Source organism: Camelus ferus, chromosome 5 (genome assembly GCF_009834535.1).
Source record: "Camelus ferus isolate YT-003-E chromosome 5, BCGSAC_Cfer_1.0, whole genome shotgun sequence".
NCBI classification, from domain to species: Eukaryota; Metazoa; Chordata; class Mammalia; order Artiodactyla; family Camelidae; genus Camelus; species Camelus ferus.
This window is the reverse complement of record NC_045700.1, coordinates 66462474-66489374: the sequence shown is the minus strand read 5'-3', so window position 1 is coordinate 66489374 and position 26901 is coordinate 66462474. Positions and strand designations below refer to the sequence as shown.

The 26901-nt window shown below is 39.0% G+C and overlaps 1 protein-coding gene and 1 long non-coding RNA gene across 2 annotated transcripts in view; one reads left to right on the top strand and one right to left on the bottom strand.

Moving 5' to 3' along the window:
• The window catches only part of ADAM23 (ADAM metallopeptidase domain 23), a 157203-nt gene that overhangs the window by 108452 nt on the left and 21850 nt on the right, over window positions 1-26901 (top strand). The window contains 14 exon segments of the mRNA XM_014557126.2: window positions 6-169; window positions 1351-1435; window positions 2209-2299; window positions 4547-4595; window positions 6824-6923; window positions 9606-9677; window positions 10304-10393; window positions 11573-11653; window positions 16696-16746; window positions 17438-17501; window positions 18722-18827; window positions 21915-22034; window positions 23577-23745; window positions 25734-25845. Of these exon segments, the coding sequence (XP_014412612.2) occupies window positions 6-169; window positions 1351-1435; window positions 2209-2299; window positions 4547-4595; window positions 6824-6923; window positions 9606-9677; window positions 10304-10393; window positions 11573-11653; window positions 16696-16746; window positions 17438-17501; window positions 18722-18827; window positions 21915-22034; window positions 23577-23745; window positions 25734-25845 (1354 nt within the window).
• LOC116663731 lies at window positions 5293-18711 on the bottom strand. The gene is made up of 3 exons (XR_004320025.1): window positions 17638-18711; window positions 7173-7178; window positions 5293-5303 (listed from the first exon to the last, which is right to left on the bottom strand). It is a non-coding gene; the product is annotated as an uncharacterized LOC116663731 (long non-coding RNA).

Below are 26901 nucleotides of genomic sequence, written 5' to 3'. Positions count from 1 at the left end.
CTCAGATTTACAAGGAGCAGCTTAATACCAGGGTTGTCCTGGTGGCTGTAGAGACCTGGACTGAGAAGGATCATATTGACATCACCACCAACCCCGTGCAGATGCTCCATGAATTCTCCAAATACCGGCAGCGTATCAAGCAGCACGCGGATGCTGTGCATCTCATCTCGTACGTACCTGTATCCCTTGGCCTCAAGTTGATCTTTATCCCTTTATTGTATCAGTTAGGTCATCGATCAATACAGCAATCCTGAACAAGATTGAGGTTGATTCCTCTGTTACATAAGAAGCGCAGTAGTAGGCTGTCCAGTGTAGGGATGGTGGTTCCACAGTCATAAGATCTACTTTCAGAGGACATCCCTACCTTCAGACCTACCATCCTCAGGGTCAGCTTATGATTCAGGACAGCTGCTGGCACCCCAGCCTTCATCACAGGCAGCAGGAATGCCAGGCAGGCAAGGAGGAGTATGGAAGGGTCCTCCTTCCAGCTGAGTTAGCTTCTTTAAAGCAGATTTCCTGAAACCTTGCACACAGCAATTTCACCAACAAATCATTTGCTAGATCTTAGTCACAGTGGCCACACTGAACTGCAAGAGAGGCTAGGAAAGGTAGTTTTTGAAATTAAAAAAAAATTTTTTTATTGAAGTATAGTTGATTTACAATGTTGTTTTAATTTCTGGTGTAGAGCATAGTGATTCAGTTATACATATACATGTTCCTTTCCATATTCTTTTTTACTATGGGTTAGTACAAGATATTTAATATAGTTCCCAGTGCTACACAGTAGGACCTTGGAAAGAGAGTCTTTTGAAATGAACTATTGAATAAAATTGATGTTCCATCACTAAGGAAGCGAGGTGCCTTGCTTACTTCTGATATCAGACGTTGTTCCCTTCCCCACTCGTGGCTCAGCTGTTTTCAGACAGTTCTAGTTCTCTAAGGCTCCATCCTGGAACCAAACCCACCAAAGTCCTCCTTCCTTTCTTCTCACCCGTTACTCTTTACTTTTCTCTCAGTCTTTAATCAGCAATTTACAATCATCAATCTTTTGTCTAACTGCTAGATATTCTCTACTAGAAAAAAAGTCAAGGGCTGTGGACTGTTTATCTTTGTGTCCAATTCCTGTATGCGATGCTTAGTTAGGTGCTCAATTGATGCTCATTCAACTATTTAACGGAAGTCTAAACGTATGTGTGATAATCTACATTTAGAGGTATTTAAAATACAGTTTTTGGTTTCTTGAAGGAGGGTTGGTTTGGGATTTTCATTGTAGGAGAGTAGACATACCTGGGGAGAGTTGAACTGTAATGGTCACTCCATTGGTTTCCTAACAGCACTTATTTTTTTAAGGCGTGTGACATTCTACTATAAGAGAAGCAGCCTGAGTTACTTTGGAGGTGTCTGTTCTCGCACAAGGGGAGTTGGTGTGAATGAGGTAAATGTTACCAATTTTCCTAAAGTAGAGCTTTATCTGTGCATCTGATCTCTTTCTTCCCTGTGGCCTAGTTTACATCCCTTCTCAGGCCTGTTTAGAATGATAATGACACTGAGAATATAGTGTGAATGGTTTGTATTAGTAAATAGAACCCAAAGTGGTCTTTGATGTTAGAAAAGAGGTATTGTTTCATTTCACAATGACAGCCTTTCATATTTATCAGGCCAACGCAAGCCAAAGAATGACCTGGAGAATTTTTGGCATCTGTAGATAAGTTTTCATAAACTTGTTAATTCTTTCTCTATAACTTTTTTTTTTTAAGTTATTATGCTCTTCTGCCCATGTTAGGTTTAACACACCCAAAAAGTCAAACCAACTCAATCTAAATCTGAAGCTTGGTCAATAGCTGACTATATTAGACCAGGTCATCCCAATAGCCATCCTTCAGTGGAGACCTCTCTTGACAGATTTGTAGTAAGTTGAATTTATTCTTGGTTTGGTATGAGTTGAAATGGGGCACAGCCTTTTATGACTTGTATTTTATGTTTCCACGTGAGAACGCCAAGTCCTGAGAGATGCCACGTAGTAAGAGAGGCTTTCTGCTTCTTGGGCCCCGTTGCAAGGAAGAAGTGATCAGGAGCATGTGCCATCTTTGGATGCTGTGAGGCTCTACTTAGGGAACTGAGATGTTATGTGGTAATGATTGAGAAATAATAACTAGCTTTGTGCCCTCTCTCAAATGTTTCCCACACACTTTCAACTCTGAAAAACAGTATGGTCTTCCAATGGCAGTGGCACAAGTATTATCGCAGAGCCTGGCTCAAAACCTGGGAATCCAATGGGAACCTTCTAGCAGAAAGCCAAGTATGTACACTGACCTTCTTACTTTCATGTGCCATTCTGTCTGTATAATGCATGTCCAGTCAATAAATAAATATTTTTCATTCCTAAGTCGTAATAGTTTAACTGTAGTGTATCTCCTTCCTCTAAACAAGTGATAAAATGAGCAATTTAAAGTAATTCTTAATCTGTGTGAGTTATAGAAATGTCCCTTTCAAAATCCTTAAACTCATACTCAGTTTCTCAGGGCACGGTCAGCTCTTTCTCACACTGCAGGATGTCGGGTTGGGCGGAGGTGAATACGTTCTAACCAGTTGAGTGTAGATATAAGATGTCAATGAGGCTCCATCACAAGTACTGTTGGAAAAGAAAATAGCTTAGGTCTACAGTCAAAAGGAGCTCAAACTCTCATTAAACTTACCCACCTGGTACCATCAGAGGCCAGTCATAGAGGATAACACTCCTCTACTGGGCAGGCAGGGCCAAGAGGGAATAGAAACAGTCACAGGTCCCATCCAGTATGAAAACACAGCCACTGAGTGCTAGAGGTCACTCTTCTCATTAACCAGAAGAGAGGCAGATGGAAAGACAGGGCTGAAGTCCCAGTGCAGAGTGTCAGAAAGGCCCACAGTAATTTTAGGGGGTCCATAAAAGTTTTTAACTTCTTTTAAAATCAGTATAAAATTCAAGCTGGATTATATTCCTCTTTATACCAACACGGAAGTAAAATATAATTTCTAATACATTTTTGTGGCAGAAGGCAAAATGCCTAAGACACACATAATGTGATCCTGTGGAAAGAAGACTGAGGCGTTCTCTCAGGCTAGTCTCTTACCTGGGAATTGAGTAGAAGTCCACTCCCCTTTCTGAAAATATCAGATGCCAGGAGTAAAGGTCTCCCCTCTCCCCAGTCTCCTCAAAGAAGAAAAGGACAAAAATCCACCTTAATATTATCCCATATTTTAATACTTCTTTGACCACTATCAAATAATTGTCATTAATGCTCAGTATTATGGGAACTTGAAACAAAATATACATCCAGGGTCTTTGGGTTCCCTTTAAGGGCATAGTAAGCCATCACTTTATGGGTCCATTGAGTTTGGTGTCATTTCGCAGATCTCCACAAACTTTCATATATTAATACCTTGCTCAGAGTATTTGCTTTCCCAGGGAAACATGTAATACACATTAAAGGAGGCGATTCAGGTTTCGTTGGCTGGCATCTACGCTTGAAAACCAGAAAGAAGTAGGACCGGGTTTATGGCCTTGTTTGAAAACCCTGGAGCTGGAAAGAGGCCAGTGGTGGGGTCAGCTGAGAGATGTTACTGAGTTGATGATGTACTAGGGTAGGAGGTAGGGTTCATTACTAAAGCTTGACATAGTTCCTTCCTTCCTAAAATTATTTATTCCTTTGTGAATCATTTGTTTAGGTAGATTTGTTCTGAACTTTGAATTTTGAAAAATCTATTTGGAAGTCTTTCTTTAAAAATATCTTTGTCTATCATAGAAAAGAGAATAGGAAAAAATAAAGGAAAAGGACAGCCCATCACAATATCCAATATGTCCATCTATGCTATCTACATTAAGTTTATGATTGTTATTTAATTTAGATGGTTTTACACTTCTATTTTAGATTGCTGTCTTTTACTGAACCTTTAGTCAAGTCTCTGGCTGATCCTTGCTTTGACTCTATCAAATCAAATTCTCTTCTTTAATGTCCAGTGTGCTCTGTTAGCAGGACTTCAATGAGGACTCATTGCATTTGCGCAGGAGAGCTTTGCAGTTTCCCAAAGAGCACACAGGCTGCCATCTCATGTGAGCTCCAGAACCACTCTGGGAGATAGGCAGAGAGATGCATTCCCATTTTAGAGGTGGAAACACCAAGACCCAAGAAATGCTAAGTCACTTGCCTGTGAAACTCTCTCATCAGGTAGAACTTGGGCTAAACTCAGGCTTTCGGATTTCTAGACCAGGGTACTTTTTATTAAACACTGAAACTAGGAACTTAATTGAGTTCTCTGAGTTGTAAAAATGAATACAACCGTATTTCTTGCAGCTGTTATCTTAGGAACCAAGCTACACTGTTGGAAAGGATTAAAAAAATGTTGATTTAAAAGAAATAGATTTTGTTTGGTGAGACTCCTCATTCTGTACTTATTTGACATGAAATTGGTGATAAGGAATTATTTCAAGAGCTGCCATGCAAATTAAAGATGTGACTTTTGTTGTTTCCCTTCTCTTCTGTTGCTTTTTGTTGTTTCACTGGACTAGAATGTGACTGCACAGAATCCTGGGGTGGCTGCGTCATGGAGGAAACGGGGTAAATTTTCATTGTCCATGCATTTGATATAAACCTTGTACTGAAACTGCTGCGTATAATTATATACACAGTCTCTCTGGTACTGGTCTTTTAGGCTAAGCACTTAGTATAAATTCGATAATTCAGTATTTGATATGTTTAAAAATGAAAAGGCTAATTTACTTTATATTTTAATTTTTTATTCAAAGTTGGTGATAGGAGTAAAATAAAGTAACCACTTCTACTTCTCTCAACCCTTAAAGGAAACACATGATTAAATGCTTCTAAGTTTAGTGGAGGCATGAATTTTTTAGTACACTTAGGATAAAAGCTGGTGATCTGTCAGTGAAAACCAATTTAGTCATCAATTTACATTTTAAGGAACTCATAAATAGACATGTTTACTGTAATAAAAATGGTACTATACTGCTTATAATCAATAAAGCTTTTTTTAAAAAAATTAAGACAGATTTATTGTGTCTAAATTAGGTAGTCTTCTACTGATAGGCATTTGAGCATTTCCCCACCTAACTCCCCTCTCCTATTGTGGATACTTTGGAAACTAGAGCAGCTGCCCCCTGGGTTGGCGCTGCATCTGTGAACCAAGGCCTGGAAACACTGCCTTCTTTCCCAGGGACCCCTGCCCCACGGGAGCCGCTGCCCCAAGGCCCCCTAAGCTAGAGCCCACGCCTAGTAGACGGAAGAGGTTTCCTCACTCACGTGTCTCTTCTACTTCCTTTGACCAAGCCAGACATCTGCTCAGCACATCACCATTTCTGGTCACGCCCCGATCCTATGAGCCCCAGTTGCGGAGGCCCTGACCTACTTACACACAGTCCCTTCCTTTTTCTTTTTCTCACACCAGGAGCCCAGCTCATGGGAACAGGAGGAGTGTGAGCACGAGGGCTCGAAGCGGGAGCCAGCCATTATGCCTGCTAGTTTAGAACACACGTTCCTAGAAGTGTGGTTTAAGCTTGAAGCTGTCCACTTTCATGCTCCCCTAACTAGGTACCATAGTTCAGCAACATTAGGGCTTAAGCAGGCTTTGTTGAGGACTCTTATAGGACAGTAACACCATTTGTAATACTGGTTCTCTCAGGAGAGGTCTTCTGTCTTCTAAACTTCCAGTTTCTAAATGAGTTTTTAGACTAACCACCCATAGGACAGAATAAAACTGTTTAAAGTTAATATATTTTTCTCAAGTATACGTTTCTGCATAGTTCTTGTAAGAGATCACTACCCTCATACATCAGGAAATATAAAACGATCAGACTGCATCCTAGAATAAGTGACCTAGAACTCTCTACACTGACAAATATGTCCAAGGAATCAATGTATGATTCAGTTTAACCTTGACCACATGTATAATATTCCCCTATGTACTGGCGTAGTGATAGTAATTAATTAACTCACAGAGAGGTTGATATTATAATCCTGCTAAATCATGAATATCACCACAGTATTTGAGGTTTGAGAATAAGGAGCTGTTACCTAATGCTAATTCAGAAGGAGCCTACCCTAATTCTGACTTGGCTGTGTGTATATACGCTGAAAACATACATAGTCTAACTCAACTCTTTAGGGTTTCCTTGTTTACCTCAGTTGTGCTGCTGAAGCCTGCATTATATAATCTTTAACCAGTGGACTTCCGCTATTCCCTCCTCCAAAGTAAAATCTAGAGATCTGGTCATGATGGGGGAGTAGAAGGACTGTAAGCTCACCTCCTCTCACGAACACAGCGAAACCGCAACTGACTGCTGAACAACCATCGATAAAAAAGACTGGAGCCTACCAAGAAAGGTCCCACACCTGGAGACAACCCAGAGGGAACCAAAGTAAAATCCAGTTGATTTCCGAGCTCCTTTTATGCAGGACAGAGGCCAAAGAAAAGTGCTTGTCTTGACTGAGACAGGGCAAATAAAAGTGACCACACTTTAATACACAGCCTACACAAAGGAGTTTTGTGATGAACTTTTCAGAACCTCTTCGAAGCCTGAGCACAAAAGGGCTTGACGGCTGAGGGGGCTGTAACACGGCCCCCAAATCTGTGATTTTCCTTGAAGATCTATTTTTACAAGCTCTACCACACACACTTACTTGGCAGTTTGAACAGAAGTGCCTTGTCAAAATTTGTGTGGGATCATCTGGATCCACAGTGATCATTTTGTTCCAGTTTAAGGGATTTAATTTTCTTCGCTGATGACTGCTTTTGGTAAATCATTTATGTAATCAATTCTTTATTTCCTCAGGGTATCCCATTCCAGAAAGTTCTCAAAGTGCAGCATTTTGGAGTATAAAGACTTTTTACAGAGAGGGGGTGGAGCCTGTCTTTTCAACAGGCCGACAAAGGTTAGTAACTTAGAAAGTGCAATTGTTTCTCCAATTTTTTCTTAACAATGGAACTATGCCAAATGCCAGATACTTGTCTTGGAAAGCAGGTTTCTTTTCAATCAGATTAATATTTAGTTACAGAAGTCTTTATTGTGTTGAGAATTGAGTCCTGTTTAAATGAATGACAAGACCATCATTTCACTGTTCTGAAGCTCTGGTGTTTCGGTGCTAGCTGCACCCCACCTCAGCTCTCCCCTCCAGAAAAACACGATCCTTCAGTTAAAATAGCTTTGAAATGTTTGTGTTAGTGTTTTCACCCTGCTGCTAAGAGGTAATAGTTTAGATTAAGCTATATAACTTTAGCCCATTTCTCTGACAAAAATTCTGTTTCCCCTTGGCATTCTCTCTAGAGGTGTAATAACTTCTCGGCCTTTCCTTCTCTCTTATTTCTCTCTCTCTCTTTCTTTTTTTTCCTTTCTCTCTCTTTCTCTCTTTTCTAAAATCTAGCCGAGCCAGAATTCTTAAAGTCACCAGATTTATATCTTTTGGATAAGTGACTGTGGACGTAAAGTAGCATGTTTGGAGTCCAAGTTGCTCAACAGGCAAAAAGACAGGACTAATACAAATTAGCAGATGGCATAGAGATTCTAACATTGCACATTTCATATTTCCTTTTAAGATGCTACATCATAAGTCAAATATAGTCCATTTGCTATACAGAATGTTTAATATTCTGCAAATTGAGAGAGCAGTGAAATCCTGTTAGCCTTAAAAAAAATCAGTGACTAATGTGGATAACTGACAGAATAATTTATTGCTATCCCCATAATTAAATGATACTGCTAAATTAGGAATGATACTTTGATGCCTGACATCTGTATAAAATCTCAGTAAGGCTGCAGAGAAAGGAACAGGAATTTTAAAGTGACCTTGCACCTTAAACTTAGTCACCTGCCTTTCATGGCATTGATCTCAATGCCTCAGAAACCTGAAAGCTTCGGAGTGTTTAAAATGGGTGCAATGAGGAATAATGAATTAATGTGAGCTGCTGGCATTTCTGAATTAATGTACATGGCTAATTTTACCTGCCTTGCAGTTTACCAGCTAATTATAAGCATCATGCTAGAAAAAACAAGACTGAGTTGTTTGGAAATATTAAAACCTCTAGTGTGTGTATAAGGATTCATCACTAGACTTCTGAAATTGCTTGTGAATAGAAAGAAAATTATTCCAATAACTTGGAAAACTAAATAAAAATAGCTGTGCATTTTCAATCTTAAAAGTTAGTGAATATGGAACTATTTCTTTTTAAACAACAAAGTAGAATGATTTTTTTAAAAGCCCCTGTCAATTCCTGTGGAACAGTTTGTATGTATGTATCAAAGAACTGACTTTTCCCCCAAATGTTTTAGTCAATGAATGTATGTACGCATGTGTTATTTTCACAGTATCCATGTGCGTCTTTTCTGTGCTCTGGGAACCTTCTTCACTGCCATGTTTTCCATCTGGTTTGTGACAGTGACCTGTCTCAGGATGGAAGAAGAGTCCTGAGAATGAAATGTAGCAGCTGGTTACACGGGAGGCCTGACGTAGAGCCCTGCTCATGGTCCAGCCTGCCCTTCCCTTTTCCATTTTCTCCTCCCTGCTGATCGAAGTATCACAGAGATGAGGACTGGTGATTTTAGTCACTGGAGTTTCCCACGGGGAAGCCCCCACCCAAGCATCCGGAAAACCTTCCTTGCTTCTGATACCAGTTTTCTTTGTCTGGAAGTGGAAGGAAGATCAGCTCTTTCTGGGGCAGACTCCGTGGAGGGCAGCCCTTCCGTGGGTGTGTGCTGCTGCTGGGAGAGGACCCTCTTTCTCCCTCTCATATACATGGCTCTGAGCTTCTGGGCGGGGATGTCCCGGTCCAGCCTCTACCTAAGTGTTATGGACATACACAGAGAAGTCTTGCCCCAGGTGATGGGAAATAGAAATATTTCTTATAAATAATCAGCTGCCTCAACAATTGTTCTGTAATGTAGTTTATTTGGCCAGCAAGTTCATAGCACCAGTAAGGTGGATTATTCTAGAAATTTGACTCTTCTATTACTCCAGGAATGACTGAGATATCTCTATACATCTCTATGTGTAAGTCTCCACATTTACTTAATATGCTTCAGACAGTGCCAATTTCTTTTCAATGAGAATGATGGGCATGGATTTCCAGCATCATTTTCCCCCTAAGTTTATTTGCATTTATTTGATGCTGTATATCACATTCAGCTGTGACTGAAGCATTTTTATCTTTTTGACAGTTTTTGTATCTTCTCAGCTGCTTAGATATAAATCAGCAAATTAGGTATCTGTGAGCCTTATTAGCAATGCATTTTAGCTCCATTAGCTAATATGAAAAGTGATCTATTCTTCTTGACAGCTTATCTCTATAAAAAGTAACTCCAATGGTAGAGGTCATCTCTGGAGCCCACCACCAGGGACTCCTCCAAGAACTATTACCCCATTTAAAATCGGTTCTTTAGAAGTGTTATTAATAAATGAACAGTGTTTCTCACACATGTATTTGTAAGAGGCCATAACAACCCATCGTAGAAGGGTATCACGTGATAGCTGATTATAGGGCTGGGTATGTAGCCTGACTGGTGTGTTGATTTTCTGTGATAAATTAAAATACTCTCACTTTATCTTTCTAATCCCTTTCAGCTGTTTGAGCCCACAGAATGTGGAAATGGATATGTAGAAGCTGGGGAGGAATGCGATTGTGGAATCCATGTGGTAGGTATAAGAGGTCTTTTCTACCTGGCAACGTTAATCAATAAATCTACCCAACTTCTGTGGATTCTAAACTGAGCAAACAAGTATGGCGTTAGTGAGAAGCCTGCAGTGTCATTCACTGTGGTCTTACTGCCTTTATTTCTGAGCTCTGTCATCAACACTTAATCCTAGCTCAGACACGGTAGAATTAATTACGTCTTTATGGCCCTGTCTGAAAAGACCTAATGGATTCTTCTAATCAACTTCCCTATCTCTTAAAAATTCATAGTTCATATTCATCCTGGACAAGTTTTATGAAATCATGAAAATTCTTTCTGTGTTGTATATTATTTTTGTCTTTGTAAAACTAGATTGAGTATTAAGACTGTAATATACCTAACTGAGGATAGGGCGCCTGCTAAAAATTAAGTTTGCGTCTTGGTAGAGAAGCCTTTTCTGAGATCATACTTTGCTGAGAAGCATAGCAGGAAGGACTCTGTCAGTGCTTAAAGTGATTAACTCTTATCCTAAAATATTTGCTTACTATTAAACCTCCTCATGTGGGTTATGCTGAGTCACACATGGAGGGACTGTTGAATGACCAGCAGATGGGTTTCCTACTTAACTCACTGAAGTGTTTTCTCCAGGAATGCTATGGACTGTGCTGTAAGAAGTGCTCGCTCTCCAACGGGGCCCACTGCAGCGACGGGCCCTGCTGTAACAATACCTCCTGCCTCGTGAGTTCTCTGGCAGTTCCGTCTTTCTTTTCATTGACATATTAGCGGAATATCGCAAGGCATACATGGATCATTTTTATAACTTGTCATGAATTTGCTTGACCCTTTGCATAGTATCCTGGCAACTTTAATCAAGAAATCGGCCCAAATTCTGTGGATTTTAACAGTGATCATTACTACGATTCACTACCAACCATTGTCAACTGAGATAAAATGCACAGCCTAAAAGCTGAGAGTTACGTTTTATTCGGTGGACATTTCTGAGGACTTAAGCCTGGGATGACAGCCTCTCAGATCACCCTGAGGGACTGCTCCGAGGTGGCAAGGTAGAAGCCAGGATACATGAGTTTTTGCAACTAAGACCAGGTAGTTGGAACATCAAAAGATAACTGTTAATTAAAGAAAACCAGATATCTCAGGTTAAGGAATTCAGTGCTTTTTTGTGTAAGGGAAGGTGCAATTCTTACGGTCTTTTTCATTATATGCCCTACTTATAACATTTTTCTTTAAAACTCACCCGAATTTATTTTAGACCCTGAGCATAAAACCTGGTGCTCATATTTTCACATTTAATTTTTAAAATCCCTTGTAAAGGCAAGAAAGGTAGATAAAGAAGTAATGTATGTATGTATATGTGTAGGTGCACAACTTGTGCATGTGTGTACACATAGCTGCTTCCATCTTTAGAGACCCAGTTATTTTCCAGACATTCTTTGGCAGCACTGAAGGGAATTCGTATGAATTAAGTGAAATCAGATTGTGTGTATTTAGCTAAAGCTAGGCTAGTATCCAAGCTAATAGGTAAATTAGTGCAGGTTGAGTGTGCATATCAGTCTTCAGAGAGAGCCTAAATGTTTATATTTTACTGATTTGCTCTTTTGCCTTAAGCCACCCCAGTGTTTCTTTTTTACGTAATTGCCATTACACTGATTTCCAAAAATAATACTCTGAGATGGTGGATTTTGAAATCTGAACATTTAATGCCTTGGTTAATGATTCACGGTTACTACAGAGAGTGGTATTTGGGCATTGTCTCTATTCTGGAACTATCTTGCTAATTCACAAAAAGAGTTTGGTGCTGGCTGTGAGAGGGTGTCATGGTTGTTGGTGACTATGAGAATGTTAACTCTTTGAAATGTTAATTCATACTAGTTCCTAATATTGAGTTTTAATTTGCAGTTTCAACCACGAGGGTATGAATGTCGGGATGCTGTGAATGGGTGTGATATCACCGAATATTGCACAGGAGACTCCGGCCAGGTATGGCACACTGAGTTCTAGGTAATACATCTGACTTACAAATACCTATTTTAAAGCTTTCAGTTTGGATTACATGTGTGAATATAATTCGGTTCCTTGTTTTTTATTTTGTTTTGCTTTGTTTTCTGGTAATTTTTAGCTCTCCACCATGCCTTTATTTTAGGAACGTGTATTGTGGTTTTTGGCACCTAAAAATCTCTTTTCTTTCAAATCTCCCTGTCATAATTAGCTCCCTTTATATCGTTTATATCCAACTAATTTCTTTTTCTTTCCTGATGCCCACACCTAAAACAGGACGCTCACACTGCTAAAACACTCATAGTACAATTTTCAGCTGTTTTAAAACCACAAGACCCTTTCTTTTAATAGAGGTTGGGATGGAAGCCCCATGTGGAGAGCTGGGAAGAGTAGCACTGCTGTGGTTGAACTGGGGTTGGGGGCAGAATTCCCCTTTCTCTGCTCTGTCCCCATCTCGTCCCACTTACGGAGCCCTGGCTTCACGGCCACATGCTTTGGTGTGATCTTCTTCACGCTAAAATGATCACGTTAAAATTAAGGTTGCCTTCTGGCATGCATTCCTTCTTGATAAGATTTTTATGTTTTTAAACATTAATATCGTGTTGTTCTAAGTCTTTATTTGTCATTCAAATGCACATTTGTGGAGCCCCTGCTCTGTGACAAGCACTGCTGTGGACGTTGGGATGGGGAGGAATCGGGATGGACAAGTCCCAGCTCTCATGGCGTGTGTGTTCTGCTGGGTGGAGAATGGCAAATATGTGAACAAAAACCCAGTGAGTACGGAAGCATGGCTTCTTCAAGAGATGGAATGAAAGCAGGGATAGCTGGGGGTCGTAGTGACGACAGTCCAGAGAGGAAGTCAGGAATCAGGCAGGTTGAGTTGGGACTTGCTGAGAATTGTCGACTTCATCCTACCTTCATTTTTATTCTGACGTTACTTCCAGAGCGTTTCCCCCATACTGTTATACTGTTTTTATAAATATCCTCTTTACAGTTGCATGAAAGTCTGTCAGGTGGATTTACTGGTCACTTCTATACCCAGTGGTGGATATTTAGATTGTTGGCAGTATTTCATTATTATAATTATGGCCATGAACATCTTTGTGCACATTTAAGAGGGTTTCTTGTTTGGGGTTAGCTCCTTAAGGATAAGTTCTCAGGAGTGGAATTACCGATTGCCAGGTATTGTGGTTTATGAGGGGCTCCCAGTAGAGTACGGTTGAGGCCAAAATATTATTCTTGTTATTGCAGATAGCCACGTTGAAAGCCGTAGCTTAGTGTGAGGGCTAAATGGGCCTCTTTATAGATCCCAGATTCAGGCTGCAGCAACAGGTTATTGACAGAATTGGGTCTGGAATACCTCTCCTTGCAGAGGTGGCCCTTGCCTTGAATGCCATGGAGGAGCAGTAGAGACGGGATGAGTTATGTGAGTGGACAAGAGAAGGAGGACAGAATGGAGCCAGGATGTCAGGTTATTCTTCTCAAGTTCATCAGCTAGTCAATCAATCAACTAACCATCTCTCTACCTGCCTGGAGAAGTGAGTACAGGAGCAGAGCGTAACTGGAGTTACCCTGAGTTCCCCTCCCTGCAAGGAAACATGAAGAGAGAAAAACAACCTAATCAACCTTTTTGAAAGTTTTTGATATATATCATCTGAAGCTCAATTCAAGTAGATATGGTGCATACAATGTGGTACAGTGAAATATGTTCAGGCTATTCTTTGGTGATTTTTATGCATATCTGTTCTTACATATAAACATGTAAATACATTTCTTTGATTTTTTAAATATTATAGGTGCAGAATGTAAGAATTGTGAATTCTTTGTTTTGTGTCAAGTGTACTGACATTGCTGATATACTGTTTCACTGAGTTATATTTTTGATTTTGTAGAATAATGCAACCATCATGTATGGTGTTGAGTCTGTATATTCAGTTTTTTTAGTATAGATTTTTCCATTTCAACCTTTAATGCCTGAATTGCCACAGACTTCGCTGGAAATAAGGTTTTTATAGTGAGGGCTCTGTATTCAACCTAATATTCTATTGTCTGAATTTTAAAAAGTTTCTTTTTATATCATGTGCCCAAGGTGGAAACTGTACTGTTTAATTCCCAGTGGCCTGTTAGATTAGCATGTTCCTTTAGTAATAATTTCCTCGTATGACCAGAATGAACCTAAAATCAGTAAATGGAGGAGAAGGAGTTAACCCCACCCCCAAACTGTTCTGCTTTGTAAGAGGCAGTGAATGTTGAATATAATTGATACTAATAATGATTAAGAAAATGGGATCTCTGAGAGTCTCTGCAACCTTGCAAATCAGTATCATTGGCCATGTTATGACTTTATCTCTTTTATTGCATAGTATGTTTTTGCTTAATTTTGATATTAGCATTTCCTGATGCCTCTGAACTGCTTTTTACTTTCACAATTTATAACAGAATAAATAATACCTGTGTAATTGAGAGAAATCCTGGGCAGACAATACTGGATGATCTAATTAAGGTATTTTTGAAAGGTGTAGGAAATATGTTTTGTTAGCACTATGAAATATGTCACCAAAATGGGAGCATAACCTAACTTAAAATGAGCACGGTTGAAGGCTATCGCACTGTGGAAGCCCACCTCAGTTTGACCTTCCTGCACAGCATACAACTGGGGGCTCAAATGGCATTTAGAGACTGAATCCAGAGCTCTGCTCACAGGCAGAATAAAGTACACAGATTCATGGTTCTTCTGTTTTAAATGTCTCCAGAGAACATAAGACATCCCCTAATTTCCCTTATTAAACATTTGAGTGATAAGCAACTGGCTTTTATTAGCCTAAACTAAAAAATAATTGATTAGAAGTCTTCTTCCATGTAGCTCTGACAGTTTACAGTAAGAGCTTTTTGTTGTTGTTGTTAGTAAAGAAGTCTACTAGTTTTTCCTATTGAAACATCACAGAAGTCAAATCTGACAAATTAATTTTAGACCCTGATGTGCCTATGCTAGTAGCAACGTTCATTTTGCATTTTGTTCAGTGTGGTTGTGTTCATCTTGGAGTGAGTAATTATTGTTAGTTGATAAATAAGATGATGATGGTGTTTTTTGAGTGGGTTTGGATGGAAGTTTTTGGGTAGTTGGCCCAGTCTGCTGAGTTTGCATGCTGATAAATAACACCCTGTGAATAGATATCCTTTGAGTCGTCACCATCAGGGTGAATGAAAAGCTGTCGTAATGAAAGCGGACATGAGAGTCAGTTGTTCTTTAGAGAGATGTAGAACCAGAGCCGTGTATCTCAGCCCGTTCCTCAGTAAGTTCCTGCTTCTTAGCAATTCTAAGATAGTTCTGTTACCTTTCTGTAGCGAACTTGATGCACAGCTTGATGTTGCCGGATAGAATAACTTAATTGTATCTACGTGGGTCATTTATTTATTTTCTCGGTCAGTCAATAGTCCCTGAGCACCTTCTCAATAACTGAGCCCAGTTTTGTTCCAGATGCTTGGGAGGCAGCAGGGACAGAAAATCCCTGCCTGCACGGAGCTCGCAAGAGGATGGTGACAAGAAACAAATACGTACAATATACGAATCCTAGGTTGGAGTTAAGTATTAAGGAGAAGGAAAAAACCAAGAAACGGGGAACAGAGAATGCCAGCATAGGGGAGTGGGTCACCGTTTTGAAGAACATGGTTAGAGAAGCCTTCTCTGAGATGCTGATGGTTGAACAGTCCTGAAAAAAAAAAAAAAATAAATGAGAGCAAGCCAGGCAGAAATCTGGGGGGAAGTTTGGAGGAAGAGCAAAGATATAGTTGTGAGGTGGCGGCCTGCCTGAAGGTTTCTGTAGAGTCAAATATTTATGGCAGTTAGTAGGGATGAGGTCGGAGAGCTGATGGCGGGGGCGGTATCGGAGTGGATCATGGTGAGCTTAAAGGCCAGTGAGTAAACCGGGAAGCCAGTGAGCAGAGGAGCAACATGCTGTGGTTTAGGTTTTTAAAGGGACAGTCTGGTAGCAGTACAGACTACGAGGAGGCTGGGGGAAGGCGTAATCCAGGAGAGAGATGGTGCTGGGGTGGACCAGGCGTTTGCAGCGGAGAGCAAGGAAAGTGGTCAGACTGTGATGGTATTTTGAAGGTAGAGCTAACAGGATTTGATAGACTAGAAGGAGAGTGTGAGAAAAAGAGAGAAACACAGGCTGACTCCATGGTTTTGGACCTGAACAGTGGAAAGAATGGAACTCTCATTTACTGAGAAGGTGAAAATGGAGGGAGGACCTTGGTGGCTATTGCCGTGTTTCTTGTTCACTTGCCACACCCATGCGTTTTTGCCCCTTTTCCATATTTGCTTTGAACACTGTAGCAGAGCCTTTGACTTGAGCTTTTTTTTTTTTTTTTTTTTCTCTCTTAAATGTGGTGAGTAAAATATACAGAGTAAAACTTTAATTTATTTACGGTAACATTGAGGGAAAACAAAGTGTACTTTAAAAAAATGGTTTGACAACTAGACCTGAAAAAGAAATAACCGTCACATCACGATTGTTCTGGTAACAAGTCTGCAGTTCGAGAGGTCAGAAGTGTAATGGAGATACAGCACTTACACTGAGTTGAAAGGCAGGGTGTTTCTTCTTTCTCAGTAATGTGGCCCAGAGCTGAGTGGCATGGGTGTCACGTGGAGATGTGACATTTTCACAGAGCTGAGCGAGGTCTTGTAAATTAGTTCCTGAGTGTGTCCACGCCTACGAAACAAGTTGATTCATTCCCTTTATTGTCCACTTTAATCCCTTCTACTTTTAACTCCACCATACGCAAGTGAATGTATTTTTCTAGTCCCTCTCATGGAAAACAGAAAAAACATAAAAAAGCACCCACTGCATGGACCTAATTGATTTATTTTTACCAATAATTGGAAAATGAATTTGGATAACCTACTTAAGGAGTTACTCATGTTTTCCTAATGATATATTCACTATGCTTGCATTTTAATATATTATGTACATAATTTGAAGGTACTTATTCTGAACATTAATTAAAAAGATTATATTTTTCAGTGCCCACCAAATCTTCATAAACAAGATGGATATGCATGCAATCAAAATCAGGTATGCTGGGCTATAGATTTTAAATGTGATTTTTAAAAGATTAGTTTTCAAGTTGTTTTTTTTTTCTTTTTGATAACTGTAATTTTGACGGGAAATTGCAACTCAAACAACAGTAAATTATTGCAGTGGTGTAATTCAGAGTTGCTTCATATGGTATAAAATACTATACATATTGTATTTGTCTCTGGTGACAAACTGCCCAGATTGAGGGTGAGGAAGAAAATGCAATGGCTGAAGAATTAGGAATCTAATTTATTGAGCTGTGACCATCTTTAATCATTTCAGCCTGCCTGTTACCGGAAAATATGGCAATCTGTTGTCATGTGGTTGTTTTTTTTTCCCTGAAGCCATGTTATAACCTAACCATTCACATGCAAGTGAACCTAAAAATCATTTTGGTAGCACCCAAAGAAATGTAGCAATTTTTGTTTTCCATAAGATTTAAAAATTTAGATGAGTAGTTTGGAGTTAAAGAGCCGTATTATGAGATCTGTGTTTCCAGTTCTGGTTGTTACTCGTCTGATTCTCTTAAGATGTTTGTGATGCTAATTTTCACTGTGAAAATATTAGGGAACTGAATGAAAAAGAAAACAAACCTTGCCTAAAGCAATGAAGAGGGAACCTTGCAGTGAGAATCTGGGCAGAAAGGGAACTGGCTCGGTGGGCCTCATAGCGTGTGTTCTGTCCCCAGGGCCGCTGCTACAACGGGGAGTGCAAGACCCGGGACAACCAGTGTCAGTACATCTGGGGGACAAGTAGGTCATTCTTCCTGCTTGCTGCTCACACACAGGCTTCTCTTAACATTAGTCTCTGCTGCCAGTCTTGCTGACAGAGATGTACAGCTTGGGGTGATTTTTTTTATTTTTTAATTCAGAAAAGGCTGAAGAGAACAGTGAATCTTAGTCACAAAACCACAGCAAACACATGCTGATGTGGTGGACTCGTCATCAGTGTTGTCCTGTGACTGAGGCTGTGAGAGAAGGGCTGTTACATCCACTTGCAGAGGTTGGGTTGACTGCAGTGGTCTGCTGGTTACTCAGCCACTGGGGTGATTTTCTTTGTACTTTGGATTTAACATTCGCCCCTCAAGTTAGCTTCCTGTTCTTTTACCCCAGGGAATTGCCAGACCCTTTTTTTTTTTTTTCCAAACCTGTAATTGATTTATCTCAGTTTGAAGTGAAGAAACACAAGTACTCCCTGAGATGCAGACAGAGATTTGAGTACACGGTCAGGCGCTCAGTACCTCCTCTCCATGTTAGTACGTGGTCTCTTCCTGACGTCCGCGGTGCCTCGCCAGTGAACTTCGGGTCACCATGGCCAGACCAGAAGACAGAGAAATAGTTGGTTCTGCCTCACTGGCAGGGGCTGGGTCACCCCACAGCACAGTGAAGGCGATTAGGAGACCCATGCACAAGTGATTTCAGTGTTTGGAAAACATCATTTAACTGAAAGATTTACTTCCAGTGCTTCAGTTTTGACAAGGGAAAGATAATAGAGGCATATTTGTCTTTTAAAAAGGTTTAAATATCAAAATTCATGTGCCAACAGAAAATCTCAGTGAGCTAAGACTTTGTAACGCTTCCTGGTACATAGAAAGCAGAATTAAGCATGTTTATTAGTTTTCTGTATGTCACTTCACTAAAACCTGATTAATCCCACGTCCCACCCTCAAACCCACCAACATTGGAAATAAATGTCTCCCAAGCTAAAAAGAGTGGTATATTGGAGCTGTCTTGAATTAGCTTTCAAAGGCCATTTGTTAAATTTTCAGAAATTTTAGAGTCCAGTCAACATCGCATTCGTAGTTTGCAATTAGCTATGTGTTACACCGTGGAAACTGGCAAATGCCACACATCAGGAATTTTTTTCCCCTTTTTCTGGAGAACCAGTTGTTAAAATATTCACTGGCACATGACTGGTTAAGGGTAACACAGAGAACTAAGATTAATTTTCTTTTCTTGCTCCTCTCCAAAAGAGGCTTCAGGATCTGACAAATTCTGTTATGAAAAGCTGAATACAGAAGGCACCGAGAAAGGCAACTGCGGGAGGGACGGGGACCGATGGATCCAGTGCAGCAAACAGTGAGTGGTCAGCTCTGGGGCCAGAGCAGGCGGACTGGGGGTCCCTGGTTCAAACGCAGAATGAGCATGAAATAAATATTACTGTTTTTTTTTAATACATGTTTGACTACCTAACATTTTAAAGTATGGATTTGAAAACCAGGTTAGCATAGCTGGAGGCAGATGGCTATGAACTAAACTGTTTCTCTGACACAGATTCTCACCATTTCTATAAAACTCAGGAACGTTCTCACATGCTGAACGTTACCTGAAGCTTGTTTTGAAGAGAGACTTTGCCAAGGCATTTTAAATTAATAGTGTGTTTTAATTTTTGACTTTGGCTAGCAGAAAAGGCCTATGAGTGTACTAATACACATAGAGTTCTATGAACAAAATATGCAGACTGTATATATTTTGGGAACCATTTAAAGTGAAATAATATCTATTTGATTATTTCTATAATGTAACAAACATCTAGTGTCTATATTAGAGATTGTTTTCCCCCTTCTAGAAATATGTGAGAATATATTGGAGGTATCTTCACTCAGGCATCTGTGTACTTTTGGAACACACTGGTAATATTTTCCCTTGATTTGTTCAGGAAAGTTAAAATTGTGCTTTAATAGTTTGTTAAGGTTAATTCAATGACTCAGATCTATAGGACCATTAAGTGATGAGCCAAAGTTTTTAAAGTGGAGCAAGGACTTAAGGGAAGTTTTATTTCTCTAGTTAATGGCCTTTGATGTTGTACTTTATGGAACTTTGCAATTCTGTGTAGTCTTTGATGGTGGATGAGGCCTTGGGAGGCAACAAATCTTTGACTTCTTTAAAATTAAACCAAAATAACACAGCAGAGCTTCCCATCTGATGTCTCATGAGTGAGGTATAGATGTTCTGAGATGTTCAGTCCTTGAGGTGCCAGGGAGAAAGTGGGGCACCTAAAATAGTCAAAATCCATGGGGTTGGATGCCTCTGGATTTAATTAACTCCAGTCATTAAGTCAGTGTCATAGATAAATCTGATCATTTCTCTGTGACTTCAGAAAGATGGGAGGCGCTGGCTTAGATCATTACAGAAGATAGCTTTTGAAGATCTGGTAATAGAATAACCAACCACTAATGAGTTAAGGAAAATAAATGCATGTTTTTTAAACTTCAGAAACTGGGAAACATGACATAGAAACAAAAAAGTGATTTATACACAAATACATATTTTGCCAAATAATTCCGGAGTGAAGTCTCATGTAACCCCTACCAGGTCAACAAATAGAACATAGCGGCCTCCCAGAAAGGTATTCCTCCCCCTCACAGTGCCGTCTTCTGTCTCCTGGAGGTACCGTCATCCTGATTGCGATGACAACCACTTCCTTGCTTTTCTTTAGAGATTTACTGCCTAAGTTTTCAGCCCTAAACAGTGTATTTTGCCTAAAGTTTCAGTAACTTTATATAAAAGGAATCATATTTCATGTATTATTTTGTATTTTGCTTCTTAAGTTCATCATTTTAAGAGTTTTCCATGGTGTGTGTAGTTGTCTGTTCATATTTATTGTTCATTTATTGTATTTTCATTCATATTTATATACCATAATTTGTTTCTCCATTCTGTGTTGCTGGACATTTATTTTATTGAAGTATAGTTGATTTACAATGTTGTGTTAGTTTCTGGTGTACAGCATAGTAATTCAGTTATATATATGTATATATTTATTCCTTTTCATATTCTTTTCATTATAGGCTGTTACAAGATACTAAATATTGTTCCCTGTGCTGTACAGTAGGACATTGTTGCTTATCTACTTTATATATAGTAGTTAGTATCTGCAAATCCCAAACTACTAATTTATCCCTATGCCCCTCACTTACCCCCTGGTAACCACAAGTTTGTTTTCTATGTCTCTGAGTCTGTTTTATTTTGTAAGTAAGTTCATTTGTGTCATTTTTTTTTAGATTCCACATATAAGTGATATCATACGGTATTTTTCTTTCCCTTTCTGGCTTATTTCACTTAGTATGATGGTCTCCAGGTCGTTGATGGGCATTTGGATCGTTTCCATGCTTTGGCTATTAGGAACCCTGCTGCTGTGACCATTCGTGTACATGTAACTTAGTCCACATTTGTACACATTTTCTAAGGCCTTATCTGGAAGAAAAATTGCGAAGTCATAGGGGATGTATATTTTCAGTGCCACCAGGTGATGTGACACTGTTTTCTAAAATGGCTGTACTAGTAAACCTACCATGGATATATATCTATATACATATTCTCATAATATATATGAGAGTTTTGTTGTACTGCATTCTCACCAACACTCTGTTACCACACATTTTACTTTTATCTATCCTGCTGTGTGTGAACTGCTCTATTATTGTGGTTTTAATTTGCATTTCCCCAATTACAAGTAGAATTTAGTACATTTTCATGTGTTTATTGGACAATGGATTTCCTTTTTTGTGATGTGCCACTTCAATGTTTTGCACACTTTTTAGGAGTTCATTGTTTACTTAACAAAAACGCTAGAGGTCGGTGCCCTGGTGGTGAGTGAGTCGCTTAACAATGTTGCCGAGGACCCAGGTGATCTCTGCCCCTCTTTTCTGTAATGCTTATTAGCATGTTCAATTTGTATCTTTATGTTTGCATTCAGGATTTGATTGCAAGAGAATACAAAAGCTCTATATGCAAAGACAGGAAGCAAGGGGTGGAGCAAAAGGTCTTCTCTCTGTCAGGCTCTAACCTTTTATCCAGAGTGCAGAACTCTCCCCAGCAGCTCCTGAGCTGACTTGTCTTCACATCTCAACACCCAGGGACCACTCTTAGTTCCAGGAGGGTGAGAAGGAGGGATGGCTAGGAAAGTGGACGTAGGGAAAGGGGGAGCCATGATGAGCTCAGACTCCAGTCACGAGCCATCTCTCAGGGCTCGGCATTTCGCTACCCCAAATAAACTGTGATCCCAGGGGATCCTCACCTACCAACGATTTCTGAACAAAAGGTTTTATTTAGAAGGAAGGGAAATAGTTCCCATTTTTAAACATGTGTGGACCAAATAGTTTTGATTTTCTTCATTTTGATTCCTCCTGTCTTGTTCTTTTTTTTTTTTTTTAACATGTTCAGTGATGTGTTCTGTGGATTTTTACTCTGTACCAATCTTACTCGAGCTCCACGTATTGGTCAACTTCAGGGTGAAATCATCCCAACTTCTTTCTACCACCAAGGCCGGGTGATTGACTGCAGGTAACATATTAAATGAATCATGAGAATTTACAAATTTAGAAAAATCGAGAGAAATGTTTCTATTTTTCATAATAGAAACGGCAACTTAGATTTTATTATTACCTTGCATTTTGAGAGTCATTTAAAAAACAAAGTTATGTTAATTTGCAATTTACATTTGCTCAAAAATTATTAGTAGTGAGGCATTTCTTGTAATTATAATCTTAAGAGTAGAATTTTATGGTATTTATTTTGATCCATGACTAAAGTTCTGAGCATTGAAATATGTCACTATTTGAACACTGTGTGTGTGTGTGTTTTTTTTTTTTTTGTGATAAAAGATAAAGAATTTAAGCTCTACTCTATGTAGCATGTGTCTGGTTTAGAAGACATCTTAATTAATAATCACATGTAGAAAATATATAATAAAATATTACTTACAGCTGTAGTCAAACATTTGATACCCAAATATCTATGGGTACAAGGCACAGAAGATAATGAGGCTTTTTTTTAATCACCGGGAGTCATACTATATTTTAAATAAAGATTTCTCTCTTAAAGTAGTCATGATTCTAAGATGCTGTGCTTTCATTCAAATGATAACTTGTTACCCAGAACACTTCAGGGAATCCCCCTACACAATTGCCTTCAGGGTCCGCAACCTTTATCCTTAGTATTCCCAGAATAGCAAACCTTAATCTTGTATAAGTGAATGTAAGATTTGGAAACATCCAAAAGTAATTTTGAATAAAATTTAGTAAATTGATTGGGTAATCAAATTGATAATGCTGTCGTGGTCAAATGGTTGCTGGTTTTCCTGTCTTTTAAATGATTCTAAAGGCAATTCTAATAGAGTCTAAGAAAATTAAATTCTTCCTAGAATGAATTTATAGTCTACAAATCTAGTTACTTGGATGCACAGAAGCTTCCTTTGAATGTGTACGTTTTCACACATCTTTGCATATAACAGTCTTGTTAAATTATATTATTATATTCTAAGCTAGTATATTTAAAAATACTCAGCAAGTTACTTAATTAGTAATTATAATATTAATTATTATTCAAATTCAAGTTGTCCTTAACTTTGAAATTTTAGAAGTAAATATCAATAGAGGACCTGGCTTATTTTTTTCATTCATGAATAGCCCAAGTCCTCTAAAGTAATACTAATAATTTTCAAAATATTTTCATTTGCTATTTATGCTCAACACCTGCCTTTTTGTATCATGACACATGTGAAAGTCTTGGAGAACTAATGCTAAGATTGCTTCTCTTGTTCTTATACACACCTCTCTCCTTGTAATGTTGGTCTTGGAAATAAGTGAAGATTTAGAAAAGACTTTGTGCAAATGACCTTTTTTTTTTTTTTTTGATGAAGCACAGTAATAATAATAGTGAAAGTTTCTTTTGTCATGCTCTTGTATTAAGGGGAGGTGAGGAAAAGGTGAAAGGAAAATTGGAGAAATGATAGGAGAAATCATGTCCACTGGCAACCTCTATTCATGTTGATGGGATATTTCTAGGTGTGGTACTAATGGTTGTACGACTGTCTTTCCCCTTTAGTGGTGCTCATGTGGTTTTAGACGATGATACAGATGTGGGCTATGTGGAAGATGGAACACCATGTGGCCCGTCTATGATGTGTTTAGATCGGAAGTGCCTACAGATTCAGGCCCTAAATATGAGCAGCTGCCCACTCGATTCCAAGGGTAAAGTCTGTTCAGGCCATGGGGTAAGTGGTCATGAGTGGTCCAGCTCAAATCTTCATTGTCTGGCATCCTCCAAGTTCACAGTGGTTAGACTTCTACTCCTAGCCATTCTCTTTCTGTCGCTGTTGTCAGCATCTATGCACTCAACTATGGTTATTTCCTTAGTACCCTTATCTGTACACCTGTATGTGTTGATATGGTTTTTATTTTTGTTGTTTATTTTATCACTGGCTATTTGTGTTCACCGCCTTCTTTAGAGATAGCTTGGCACCCAAGGAGTTGGAAGAAAATTGATAACAATTCCTAAAGAAACTGTGGACCCCATGTGACGACTTTACATCATTCACAGTAGTTTACACTCTCTCAGTAGTTCCCTTTTGGCATATTGAGCCTCTGTGTGTGCAAGATCACGCTAGATTAGAGGTTGGATCACTGATATAATTTACATGTTTAAAGTTTTTATGGTTATGCTTGGACCACTGCCAGCCAAAGAGAAGATGTGCTCTCTACCCACACCTCGTGTATCTTTAATTCTATGCACAAAATATTTGGGCACATACCTCCTGGCAAACTGAAGTTTAATATCAAAAAGCACATTTGAATAATTAAATTGGGTCTAGGATAAGAAAGATATTTCAAAATGTATGCAGGCTTCAGATATGGAAAAAAGAGACATGGAGAAACTCGGAGTGATAATATAAAAGGAAGATGCCACAATGGAGGTAGAAATAATCCAAAACATAGACAGCTAAACATGTGCTATGTCACAGAACAAGGTAGAAAGACCTAAGAAGCTTATGACTGTTAAGACCTAAAAGCCCAGTGACTCTTGTTTCAGGTTTTGTTGAAGTCATGGGCTCACAGGGAGGCACTATAGTCTAGTGACCAAGAACATGGCTTTTGTGGCTAGAAAGAATCCTGAATTTGAATCCTGGTTCTCCTTCTTGCTTTCTCAGTGACTTTGGGCAAGTCACTTAAGCTCTCTCAGCCACCAGGGTGCTAGTGTGAGGATTAAACGAGATGCTATACACAAAGCACTGAGTTAGGTACCTAGTACACAGTAAATGTTCAGTAATTGTTACATTAAAATAAAAGTACTGGGCAGACCACTCAGTTACTTCGTTACTACTCTGAAAGCATTCTAAGACCTAACACATAAAAAGATCCTGGGTTCTCCGCTACCCCTGCCACTTTTTCATCTTGTTGAATAAAGGTCATATCCAGCCTTGTTAGTAATAATCATGGTATTATGTCATTTCAGATTAAAAAGCATCTTATACCAATAAGCTTGAATTCGATTTTATCATCTCTCAATAATGTCTCTGAATGTATTTCATAGGCAGAGGAGGATTTAAACCACTCTGTCTCCAGTTTATGGATGGTTATGTATTTCATCTAAATTATATGCCCATTCCAGAATGCTGCTTGGTCCCCAGAGGAAGGGAGAGGGACAGAGATCATTCTAGGGTGTCCTCAGTCTGGCTGACTGAGAGGGAGGTGATATCACAGGCAGGCAGGCAAGGTGGGAGCGGTGCTTGTTTGGCTTGGAAGGTGCCACCTAATATTTTGTGTGGACATGATGAGGTAATGCAATGCATTGGTGATGTATGTCTCCTGGTATTTAATCTCTGGCCGTGCCCCTTAAGCCCAGTATCTGTCAATTTCTTGAATTAAACATATATGTTTCTAAATTATGTTTCTAGAAACAATTACCTCTGAAAAAACTACATTGTCAGACACTTGCGTACTTAATGTCAATGTGACTAGTTAATATTTAATTTAAAATTTCTTCCTCTTAATCTTTATTTTTCTATAATTAACTGAAAAAAAATCATTGAACTTTTGGATCTATACATTGTTTCCCCTTGTCTAATATTCAAAACCATGGGAGACTTTAAAAGTTCCAAATGGTTTTTAAAGCCTCTATCCTGTCCTGTGTCTCTTGCATTTATTACCATTATTCTACCAAGTGCAGTGAAAATGCCCCATCTCTGTTCTTTGTCCTTCACAGGTGTGTAGTAATGAAGCCACGTGCATCTGTGATTTCACCTGGGCGGGCACAGACTGCAGTATCCGAGATCCAGTTAGGAACCTTCACCCTCCGAAGGATGAAGGACCCAAGGGTTTGTGCGATTTCGGTTCCAATTCCTTGTAGGCTGAACTCATTGGTACTCTTCCAGTGGTGCCAATATAATAACTTCATATATTTGAAAGGAGACACACAAGAATATTTTTTTTCACTATTAAAATGTATGATTCACATTACTGTAGAATTAAGGGTTCTTGTACATGACATTGAAAAAAATGTTTGAATTACCCTTTAGTCTAGAACTGAGATTTGGAAGAAGTAAGTATACCAATTTCCTTTCTTCTAGTTCCATTTTTTCTTTTAAACCTCATTCTTTTTCCACAATCACAAATGTTAATCGTTTTATAGTTTGTCTAAGCTATGCCAGTTTTTAAAATAGATAAATTCTTTTTCACTGACATGAGACGCTGGTCATTCCTCAATACTTGAATCCTTCTGGAGGGAAGTTGCAGTCTTCCATGTCCTGTTTAAGTATACTTTTGACTAGGAAGAAATTGAAATTCTTCACAGAACTTTAATTCTTTAAAGAAAGCATGAACTGTCTGGACCTTTGTTTTAATCACCTATTAAAAGGAGAGAAATCAGAATTTTAGAATAAGAAAGAGTCTCAGTGGTCATTTAGAACCACTGTCATTTTGTAAATGGGAACTCTCCGTCCCTGAGGTCAGGTGACATACTGTGGTTACCCAGGAAACCAGAGGTAGAGCTGGGAACAGGACTCAAATGCCCAGTTTCTTCTGTTACATCGTGTTGTAATGTAGTCTGTGTCATCATGAATATGGTAGTCACTTTCTCATTATTCTCCCCATTCCCAAACCCTTATATAACTTTCAAAGATCTAGAAAAGACATCAGTTATAGTAGGCTTATTACAGCATCTACAGCATTGTGCCTGAGAAATCAAAATATTACCGGAATGAATGCTGTGCACCAATGACATTGTACATTAGGTTCTTCTTTTTCATGGTACTGCTAACAGTATTTTATAAATAGCTATCATGCTTTTTTCCTGCAGGTAGGAAAAATACATACAGAAATAGTGTCATTTTGATCTGCTTTAGTTTTGGATGAAAGCTCCTTTAAACTCTCCA